At 33.6% G+C, this 12,179-nt stretch overlaps 1 protein-coding gene across 1 annotated transcript; it reads left to right on the top strand.

The window, feature by feature from the left end:
* The first annotated feature begins 5,075 nt into the window (after positions 1–5,075).
* LOC111695964 (WSC domain-containing protein 2) lies at positions 5,076–6,440 on the top strand. The gene is made up of 2 exons (XM_023465456.1): positions 5,076–5,366; positions 5,657–6,440. The coding sequence occupies exons 1-2, from the start codon at positions 5,150–5,152 to the stop codon at positions 6,409–6,411; spliced, it is 972 nt and encodes a 323-aa protein (XP_023321224.1). The 5' UTR covers positions 5,076–5,149; the 3' UTR covers positions 6,412–6,440.
* Positions 6,441–12,179: the final 5,739 nt, after the last annotated feature.

Raw genomic sequence — 12,179 nt, 5'->3', positions numbered from 1 at the left:
TGAAAAAGGGCAAGAACTTTTCTTGCTTTTGAGTACCACAAAGAGAACTTTTTTGTAATTGTAATTTAATCATGGCAAGTTCTACATTGTCTGGAAGAACGCTTTTTTGGGGAGCACCCTGTATACAAAAAAATCAGTTCTATATATGTTAAAAATTTAATATGATTAAACTAATACATCTCCTAATAAATATTGTTTTGAAATATTTAGACAAAATTGCCTTTCAGGGATGTCATTTATTTATTTGTCATGATACTACAGTCTCTGGGATAGAAAGGCCCAAAATTATTTGGTCTAAAAGGTTTTCAATAGAACATGTTAACTTGAAATATTTACCGATATAAAGGTATAATAAAATCTAGATGGAATTCCTTGAAAATATTAGTCTTTCTTTTCTCCATATTTAGCTTAACTATGTTGTCCATGTTGAGTCTTTGATAGACTAATTGGAAAATTGTGCACGATTGTCTGCATTACATAAAAAGGGTGTTTATAAAAAGTGTGTTTTTATAATATATTTTTATCAAGTAAATTGTGAACTGACAAGAATGATAAAAATCAATAAATTGATATAAAACTTCTAAAAAAATTAATTCAATTAATATTCACACTTTTTATTTTTAATCACACCAAAGGTGGTGTCCAATTATTGAAAAAAACTTCATAGTTAATAAAATTGGAAAATGGAAATAGATTATCTGTTCCCAATATAATCATGATCAAGTAATGAGGACTAAATTTTCAATAAACCCAATAATAAACTATTGTATAATATGGACTATATAGATGTTTACACATTGGTAAAACCTCCAAAACTTATGTTTGATTAATTTATTCTGAATCAAAGCATTAATTTATTCCAAATTTTTTTTGGTTTATGGCTCCAATCTTTAGTGGGATCATTTCTTAAACTGTTCATTAATAATAAAAAAAGGGAAAAAAAGGTTAAAAGTCTACTAAACTTACAGAAAATGCAAAATTTGATGTTTTTATATTGGTTTGAAGTTTTACAATGTCATCTTTTTTCCTGCTACTTTTACAATATAATCATTAGCGCCATCAATAAAATTACGACCGCTAACAACTATATTGATAATTAAACATTTAAATGTTTTCAGATTTCAGAGTGATTAAAATTGTTGGTATTGAATTCTGGGGGGAAAAAAAACTATTTTTACCGTTCAAGTTTGGTCGACATTTAAAAAATTGTTTGATATAAGGGGAAAAAACTAGTTTCTTGATAGTCTGATAAATTTTTAATAGATTTTCTCAGTGTTTCAAGACGGATATTTCTTGATCTTGATTTATTTTCACGATTTTTTTGTCTTGCAGTTTTATTTTAAGGCCACATGGATTCAATCTACTGATAAAAGTTGCCTAATTTTTAAAACTTTGAAGTGTAGCATCGCCTTGGGCTTTTATTTTACCGCTCTAACTTACTTTTGCTATGGTAGATCTAAACATTTTATTGTCAGCCGGTTTTAGCTCCAGTTTTTTATACGTAATTATTTTGTCTGAGTCATTAGATCTACAAAAAGCAAAAATCTAAATGAGTTTTAAAATTATGAAGAAAAATGATTTCTCCAAAATTATTATCAAAAAAAATTATTTTATCAAAGAAACTGGTGCAATACGGATTTCGAGCACTTTAATCAAAATGTGCTCCAAAATTTAACTATCTATAGAGGACGTGAGTCAGACTCTAATAAAAACGCATAAAGTACTTCCAGAATATATATTTTTATAACTTATTACTAGAGGGTTCAGAACATGAGTCTATATCAATATCACACGTGTTAGACTGTCCGTCAGTACAATGCCCCGTATCCGTTCTATCTCATTCCGTTGAATCTTGTGGAACTTCTTTAAGGCGGCCAGGCATCGTCTTCCACATTACCCCCCCCCCCCCCCAGCGGAGAGGCCGGAGGCTGGAGGCCAAGGCTAGTGATAAAAAACTCATTTAATGATGAAGCACTCTGGATTAAAACCTTTGGTTTTACTCATTGAGATTAAATGTCACTTTCTTCCTCTTTGGCGGAGTAACGGCGGAGGATTCTATAACAACTTTCCGAGGCCGTCCTCTACTCTAGGGGGATTGGAGGAACTGGAGGCGGTTGGCGTGGGGGGGTCTACCTCGGTGTGGAGGTGCTTCTGGAGCTTCATAATCTGCCGTGAAAGCTGGTTTGAGGCGTTGAACTGAAACCACTTCTACTCTCTTGCCAACTTGGAGCTGAAAGGTTTTAAGGGAGCGGGATAAAACCTTGTGAGGACCTTCGTAGAGTGGAGCTAGAGGAGCAACATGTCCATGCAGAAATATTATGACGAGGCAGAACAGGTTGAAAACCAGACATCGAATTTTTAAGGTTTTCATAGAACAGATCGGTTGGGGGATCTTGTGCTTGAAATTGAGTAGGGAGCAGAAGAGAACCATCCTGAACTGGAACAGTGGCAAGGCGAGGGTGGGGGAAACCTTTAGGCGGAGTACATCAGGGCAGGACAGTTGTTCTTTAGCTAATTCTGAAAAATTAATCACTGAAGAAGTTGGAAAAGGTGATGGAGTTGTTGAAACTGACACCTCAGACACCTCCGACACGTCAGACCCCCTAACACCAGGGGAAGGAGGCAGCTGTGGAGCAGGGGGAGATTTTGGAGGAGGACGGGAGAATGTCAGCCACTACATTTGCAGCTTCAGGAGTAGCCGAGGTATAGCTTGTTAGCTCTAGGAGTAGCTAAGGTTTAGCTTATTAGCTACAGGAGTAGCTCATCAGCTCCAGGAGTAGCTGAGGTTTAGCTTATTAGCTCCAGAGTAGCTGAGGTTTAAGTTATTAGCTCCAGGAGTAGCTGAGGTTTAGCTTATTAGCTCCAGGAGTAGCTGAGGTATAGCTTATTAGCACCAGGAGTAGCCGAGGTTTAGCTTATTAGCTCCAGGAGTAGCTGAGGTATAGCTTATTAGCTCCAGGAGTAGCAAAGATTTAGCTTATTAGCTCCAGGAGTAGCTGTGTAGCTGATTAGCTCCGGTAGTATCTGTATAGCTGATCAGCTCTGGGAGTAGCTGTGTAGCTCATTAGCTCCGGGAGTAGCAGTGTAGCTGATAAGCTCCGGGAGTAGCAGTGTAGCTGATTAGCTCCGGGAGTAGCAGTGTAGCTGATTAGCTCCGGGAGTAGCTGTATAGCTTATTAGCTCCAGGAGTAGCTGTGTAGCTGATTAGCTCCTGGAGTAGCAGTGTAGCTGATTAGCTCTGGGAGTAGCAGTGTAGCTGATTATTTCCGGGAGTAGCAGTGTAGCTGATTAGCTCCAGGAGTAGCTCCCAGGTAGAATCTAAGAGTCTGAAACCTAGTCTTAGACGCCGGGCGGACCTCCTCAGACCCTCTGTTTTTGGAAAAAAATATCAAATTTCACCAAATATATGTAATATGAGAAAAAACCATTAAAATATTTGAGCATTCCTCTCCCCATCCCTTTCTTCAAGCACCCCTCCATATTTTTTTTATGTATGGAATAAATCTTCAGTTGTTTAATTCTATAAGCTTAGAATATCAATTTTTGACAATTTGCCTAAAAGTTACATTTTGCGTAAAACTTCCGGTTTTGCGCAAATTGCGCAAAACTCATCAAAAATAGCGCAAATTTTGCTCAAAAGATTTAGCCATTTCGTGGAAACCCTAAAATAAATTCCGCGAATTTTGAATCGTTTTCTTATTTTAGAATTATATTCTTTTTACATCGGAATTGAGTGCAAATACATAAAATACAGATTCAAATTCCGATAATGACAGAATATTCTTGCCTAAATTAAGAAAATGTTTTCCTGGATGAAAAGTAATCATATTCTGAAATTAAGGAAATACATAAGAAGAAGAAAAAGGGTTTGAATTTCTAATATGTAATTGGATAGTTTTATCAGAGAACCCTTACTAATTCATCGGAGATTCCTTACAACATCATCAGAGACCCTTTTTCTACCTTATCGGAGACCCCCAATGGAGACCAATACTACCTCATCAGAGACTTCTTCCTACCTTATCAGAGAACCCTTCCTATTTAAACAAAATCCTACTAATTCCTTATCAGAGACCACTTTATATTTCATTGGAGACCCCTTACTATTTCATTGGAGACCCATTACTATTTCAGAGGAGATCTCTTATTTCCTTATCAGAGACCCCTTACTATTTCATAGCAGACCCCTTCTTACCTCATTATAGACCCCTTCCTATTTTTACTTAATGGAGACCCCATATTATCTCATTAGAGACCTCTCGCATTCTCATCTGAGATTCATTTGCAAAGTTTAATAAAAGTAAACTTTAAAATAAAACAGTTTCAAAATCTTGGAAGGATTATTAAATTCTTTTAATTAATTAACAACAATAATACTGTAATGATGAGGGTGCATACCGATTCACAACGGAACCCTTTATATCTTTATATGAACAACATTGTAGAAGATATTGTCGTTTTTCTAGAAAGTGAATAATTCTCACAATCTTTTCCATGTTTTTCTCAAGGGAGAAATTTGTATGTTCTTTTGACAGAGGAAAAAGAGACCTTTGAAATAACGTCTTCAAAGAGCAAAGACACATAACAAAATTCCGTACAGTCGTCTCTGAAGTCTAATCAATTGTTGGTACCCCTGTATAAGTTACAGTGGTACTCACGAAGGCTGAGACTTTTTTAACAAATCAATAAAAATGAAATAAGCCATGAATAGATCATTGAGACTTAGTTCAGTCTTAGGATTGACATATTTAAAGAGTTTTAAGTCGTCTTTACAGTTTCATCCTTTGTGGGTCCCCCTGTTTATCTCAGAAGCTGACAGAAGTTGTATTATGAAAGTTTGCTACTATACTAAAACTCTCCATTATAGCAAAATTAAATTCTTTTAACCTTCTTTCTTTTCTTGCAACTTAAATCCGCAAAACACTTTGAAAGGAACCTAATAAAGAATTCTCAGTTTTTAGCTAGAAAAAGGTCATATTATCCTTGACAAAAATAAGAATAAATGGGTAACGTTGTGAATTGGACAAGTAACTTTAAAAAAGGGGATAATTTTGCCTTTACAACCCTTTAAATATGAGAATTATGTTTAAAGATATTAAATATTTCAGAAGTGTCTGTGATGTAAACTGCATGTGGTAAATCTATCTGAATGTTTTTGGATTCAGAAACAATGGCGTCTAGGAAAAATCTGAATTTGTTTCTGTTTACAGTGACAATTGTACTTAGCATATCTTCACTATTCATCTATGTGACATCAGTTCCTTCTAGAACAGTAACTGTTCTCCCCTGGGGAAACTGGAGTACAAGTTCCCCCTGGGCTGGGGATAGAGAATGTGGCGAGTTTGTGACTAGAATAGTTAAACCAGGTAGAGATGGTGCATTCTGCCTTCTTTTAATTAGTTTGCTCATCCTTTGCCAACCACCCATTCCGTTTTTTTAGGAATTCAGTAAAAATTTGAATTCGGTTGTTCTTGGAATTATTGTTTAATTTTCCACCTATTTCTTTCATTCAATGAGATTAAAAAATGAGAGTTAGTTGTATCTCCTTGAACGATCCAATTTCTTCATTCGTCATTTGTTAAGTTTTTCTGAACCACACCATCATTAACAAAAAAAGATCGTTCGTTCGCAAAACAATGCCCATTTCTAAAATCAGGAACTATCCCTAGTAGAGCACTTGCCTCCTTCCCTGGATCAGGGAATACTTGGATTAGATATCTTATTGAGGGCGCCTCAGGGATCTATACTGGGTCCATATTTAATGATAAATCAATAGCAAGTGCAGGACACAATGGAGAAATGAGGAATTTCAGGGATGGTTCAACAATCCTTCAAAAGACCCATCACAGAGCTTTATATGATGTGCCAGCTTATATGAAATATTCCCTGCAATGGAGAACTAACCATATTAAGATGTTTGAGGGTCGTGCAGTTGTGGTTGTTCGTAACCCTTTCAAAGCTATTCTTTCCTACTGGAATTATATCAGTACAAGAAGCCACACCGCGTCTGCCAACAACAACAGCTTGTTGTCACCAAAATTCCGGGATTTTGGTTTTGTTGGAATCAACCGCTGGTATGAAGTCATCTCTGATTGGCTTGACTACGGAACAGATGTTTATTTTGTTTTCTATGAAGATCTCCAAGAGAATCCTGTAAACGAAATAAAATCCCTTTTTGACCATCTGGGAATGGAACTAGACCCGAACAGACTAGAGTGTGTACAGAAGCATCTGACTGGAAGCTTTGAGAGAAAGAAGCACATTGATGAGAATCCGTTTTCTTTAGATCATCAAGCTTTGTTCAGACTTGTTATTGATCTTGCCAGCAAAAGGATAGAGGAAAAAACTGGAAAATCCCTTCCAGTTCATAAATATACCTATTATAAGAAGGATACCACAAATGTACCTTAATAAAAAAAATATATTTTCTTTTTGTAAAATTAACGTATTTTTAACAATCTGAAATTTATAAACAATTTGATCAAGCATTGATCTCCATCATCTGCAAATCTGCAGATTAATTTAATTTCTTTTTGATATCCAGTGATGGGTTTACCCTTGACAGATAACTTTGATTAAGGGATCAAGCATTAATCTTCAAATTTAAAGTGCCCAAATTGGATATCAAGATAAGCATTTAAGATTAACAATATCCACACAAAATTTCCGATCTTTAAAATTGATTAAGAAATAAAAAATTTTGACTTGGTGAAAAATTCCTAATTTTCTAAATCTCTGTAGCAATAGCAAACCATGTAAATTCAAATTTTGGGATTCATTTTAATGATCTAAAAACCCTTCCTTCAAAAACCCGAGAAATGAAAATGTTGAAATAGATTCTTTTATTATTTTCTAAACTTACAATTTGGGTAACAAAGGGTAAAAAATATACATTAAACTTCGTCCTTGTAATCCGGAACTTCTTTTCCTGAATAAGACAAATATATTATTAATTGTAATCCTTTTATAAGATGATTTTTAGGTTTTACCGTTTAAAGGAATTTAGATATCTATTGTCCAATATCGCTAACTTAATTAATATTTTCTTTGTTGTACTTTTATTTGGGAAATAAACGTTTATGAATTTGTTTATGATGTTTTTCATGAATTTTGGTTTTCTACAATATTATATACAGCCAGAACTTGAACTCTTGTGTTGGACAACCTCTATCCCGTTCGCCTAATATCGATATCCACTGTTGACACTTTTTCTGGGTTCCTACTAATGAGAGTTAATTGGTTTGGTAAAATTTTGGGAGGAAGAAAACAGAAGGGAGGAATGATGTAGATGAAGTTGATATGGATGAAGGTGGGGGGTGGTAGCTGTTGTATCCAATCTATCTATAACCATCCATCTTAAACATTCTCTCTCCTCTCTGTTATCTGCCAATCTGGTTGTTTAATGAGCACTATGATTCCGATGATTTATTGTTTATAATCCACGATCACATAGGTAGAACAAACTCGCTTAAAGTAAGCCAATTGCGAGAGGCTTAGTGGGATTTCTTAGCAACACTACATGGTGTGTGTTCTTTTTACCGGTCAGGCTTGTACTACTTAAAATCCTGGTTCAATTTCAGGGTAAAAATAGCAAATAACAATTTACAAGATAAACAAACATAAATATAGATTGAATGATAAATTGATAAATTAATACATCATTAAATTGATAATTCTTGTTTTGGGATATAACCACCCCTAAACCAAGCTAACCATTTAAAACCACGCAGGTAGAGAAAAGATAGAAATCCAAGCACTAGATACAACTGGTGTATATAAAGGTTTTCTAAAAAGGCATTCATGAAACAATAATACATCATTAAATCATAATATTTTGTTTGCTAGTTGTCATTTGTCATGTAAAAAAGTCGGCAATAATATAAAACGTTTCTTTCTGATTTTATAAGTAAAATCCCAAACTGCAAGGATCCCAAATGAATGTTAACCAATGTTGGGATTGGAAGGATTGGGATTAGAATGAGGACTAGGAAGTTGGAATAGGTTGGAAATGGAATCAATTGGGAATAGATAAAATAGGTTGGGAATTGGGATGGATACCAACTAAAGAGGAAGTTGGGATTGGGATTCAATGAATGTGAGGATGATAAAAGGGTTGGTAAATCGGGAGTTGGAGTAATTGGGAAGATTGAGTAATTAATAGATGTTCTACGGGGACCACAGTATTGGAAAGAGAATCAGCAAGATATAGAAGTTCAGAACAGAGGTACAGATATAATAAAATACGTGTGTAAAGACTATGGAGAATATTTAGTTTAGTGGATAAAAATGTATAATAAAATATGTGTATAAAAACTATGGAGAATATGTAGTTTAGTGGGTACAAATGTTAAAAAGGGGTGAAGACGACATTTTGGAAGGAATTAGCGGATTACTGCTAAGTTGGGATAAGAGAGAGAAAAGAGTATAAAAATCATCATTAGAATAATTCAATACTCTGAAACAATAAAGCCGAACAAATTAAGAAAATTAGGAATTTATTTGAGAGATTAATTTTGTAAAGATTTGGTCAGTTTTCTTCTGAGAAAAAAGATAAACATTAAGCAGAAATGGACAAAATTAATCCTCTCTTTTATTGAAGGACTTTTCATCAGAGAATTCCAAGTTGTAAATATCTTAAGATTAACCATCGATCTCCATATTACTCAGACCTACAGATTAATCTCATTTCTCTTCAATGTCCTGTGGAGGTCACGCCCCCCTGCAGGGAAAACTTTAATTGAGGAAGTAATTTTCCTCAAATTTTAATCTACAAAGAAGTTCCAACCTTAGAACGCTATACAGCTTCCGCATGATTTTAGCATTCTGGCTAGACTCTTCAACAGAAAGAAACCAATGGAGTTTGGAACATTTATCCAATTTGTAAAATGGAAATATTTTTATATTGCATTTTAGACTATATCAAATGACGACTAGATCAAAGGACGACAAGATTGAATGAGAACAAGATCAAAGAGAGACTAGATCAAATGATGACTAAATCCAGTATAAACTGGATTAGCCAGTGTTTATTACCAGTCAGCACTGCTTTGTGATCCCAATCCACTCAAAGAGGTCCCCCACTATCACCCTAAAAAGTAGGAGACTTTGGGATCATATACAAAAATATTTAATTAATAAAAGTAACCGTATTTATTATACACTGAGAAATATAACCTTAATTAGTAAACACTGAGAACTAACCTCTACTTCTCTCCTAGTATCTAGTATACCCTGAGAACTAACCTCTACTTCTCTCCTAGTACCTAGTATCCCCTGAGAACTAACATCTACTTCTCTCCTAGTAATTAGTATACCCTGATAACTAACCTCTACTTCTCTACTAGTATTTAGTATACCCTTAGGGTTTCCAGTCGTAATTTCGTTACGCGTAATTACGAGTAACGAAACGTAACACTTTCTTTCACTTACGCAGGAGCATTACGCGTAATTACGCATATATTACGTTTACGAAAGAAAGTCTAGTTTCGCGTAATTAAGGCGTAATTACGCGAAATTATGTATTACGTAACAATTCCGTAATAAATAAAGTACATATTAATTCTCNATATTTTATAATATTTTTAAATTAATTTGTTTATTTCTCTTGTCGCTTGCGCAACTATCTAAGAATGCCGCACACCACTCACAATTTTCGAAATCCGTTGAAAACGTTTTCTAAAAAATAAAATATTATAAAAAATAAACTATATACATATGTGGCGAAAGATAATCGATGACTATAGGTTGTGATATCTAAATAATTTGTTTAAAATCAAATTAGTTTTTTAAGGTATAGTTCATATGTTGCAATTTTCTCAATTTGTATGGCCGCTAAGTTATTGGGTGTGAGAAGTCTTTAACAATTTTCTCCTTATAGACGCAACAGATAGAAGTAAGATTAGTAGCGATCAAAAGCGCTTTTTTATCGCATTAAGCCTGTACCCTCCTTTCATTTTTCGCGAACACTCCCTTTAAATCACAACAAAAATTTTCAAATGTTTCATATCTCCGTCAAGTTTGAAGATACTAAGAAGACAGACCACATTTTTAAAAGCTCATTAGACGTGAAGTCTTTAATTTGACAACTATCAGAAATAGAAGACAACTTTTAAGTCGTCTCATAATTCCCTTGTGTTAATGGGACACCCCTGTATTATCCGGAAATTGTTTACTGCTTTGACTATAATGTATATTAGAGGTAGATGTATAATACATGTCTTATGACTTATGACTGACAAAGCAAGAATAAAACTTGGAGAAAAATGGAGAATACATCATGATATTTTTCCCTGAACGACTGGGGTTTTCTTTTTACAACATCACAGAGAAAATATATTTCTTTCAAGGGACTGTTGGCATAATTTCTAGTGTCTGTCTAAAAATTGATAACTTTGAATTGTTGTTTGTCTATGAAAGTGACTTGTAGATTTTTGCAGTCAAAACAAGAAAAAATTTGGCAAAATGGACAACTGCTATTTTTTTCATTGTTTCTCAAAAATAGTAAAGGGTACAGTGACTATGGGCTTAATTTAGGCCTAAGGGGTCACTTGAAATTAATTTCAAAATTCCTTTAACAGGCAGAAACAAAATAATTATTAGTCTCACAATCAAAGCATGTTGTGTTATAAAAAAGAAACAAAAAAGGAAAAAAACTTGAATGTATGAGCATACTTTTATATATTTGTTTCTACAAAGGTTAGAGGTTTCAAACGGATTCAGAACAAACGCCTTTAAATATAACTTTTTATATGCAAAATTTAATTCATTAAAAATATGTTTTAGAACAAATTTACTTCATTTTAAGATTGATTTATAGATTGAAAAAATAAATTTAATAAAAAATTAAATTGATTGTTCACATATTTGGAAAATGCTGGAGGTGCCAATTATTGAACACAGGGTTCTCAAGTTAAATAGATATTTAAGAATGCAAAAAAAAAACGAAAAACCGAAAACAATACAATAAAATGTTCATTTTACAATGAATCCAAAATATTTTTCAGACACACACAATTGTAATTCTTCAAAAAAAAATGTAAACATTTTTGATAACATCTTAAGGTTAATCGTTTTAAAAAGATCTTTTTCAAATTGCTAAAACTGTCATAAACTTTTTTTTGGGATAATTCGTGACTCAAAATTTGGCGGTTGCACTATTCACCCTCTGTTTATTGATTGGCACCCTACCAACGTACTCAAATATATTTTAATCCAAAAAAAGTATATTTTAATGTACCAAGGTATTAAGAAAACGGGTAGGATAACTTATACCTTTTATATATTTCCAACGGCAAATAAAATTTTACTACTCCTCCATTTTTAAATGGCATTATTTCGTGAAACAAAAACTCAAGCTTCTATTTAATCCAAAAAACTGGATTTTTTTTTCCAGCCTTTGGTGAAGTATTTGTATTTTGTACAGTGGGTCCCATAAAAGTGTGAATAAGAAGACGACTATTTTGATTTAAAAAATACAGCCTTTAAGCAATGTGCACAGACCAAGTTTTCAAGGTTTATATTCAAGCTATACTGGCAAATAAATATTTGCTTTAATAGTAAGATTAAAAACACATATGATTGCTTTAATGTCGTCTTCCTATTATAAGTCATACTGTACATATGTGTACTGTATGACCTGGTAAGTGGGTAGAAGTTTAAAATTATCTGGCGGATTTGTGATGACATAACGTTTAGCGCTAGCATTGAAGGAAAGAGAGGTGTCCGTGTCACGAAATCTGAAAAAGTTAAAAATAATTTAAAATCTTTTAAATAAAAAAATAATAATTTAGGAATGTCTTTGACCCTGGTTCAAATCGAACTGTATTCATCAAGGAACTGAGTTTTGTCGCAAACTCTTGTTTTCTAATCCAAATATCTTTGCAACCTGATAGTGTATATCTTTGATATTTCAGATTTACATTATTTTAATTAATTCATAATTTGAAATATCTAAGGTCTACGACATGTAGGATGCAGAGATAAGGAGATTATAAGCTCAACCGGTAAATTGCTCTCTGCAAATATTCTTAAGGATTAAATTTAAGGTTTTTCTTGAATCATAATGTATGGAGTATATAAAATTCAATATTCATCATTATGCAGATCAATATTTTCATAACTGGTGTCTTCACTAAAATTAAAATAAAGGAATTGATTTTTTGGCACAAACTCTGACTTTC

The sequence above is a fragment of the Eurytemora carolleeae genome, unplaced genomic scaffold (genome assembly GCF_000591075.1).
Source record: "Eurytemora carolleeae unplaced genomic scaffold, Eaff_2.0 scaffold96, whole genome shotgun sequence".
Classification (NCBI taxonomy): Eukaryota; Metazoa; Arthropoda; class Copepoda; order Calanoida; family Temoridae; genus Eurytemora; species Eurytemora carolleeae.
The sequence above is the reverse complement of the archived record's forward strand: the minus strand, read 5'-3'. Positions and strand labels throughout refer to the sequence as shown.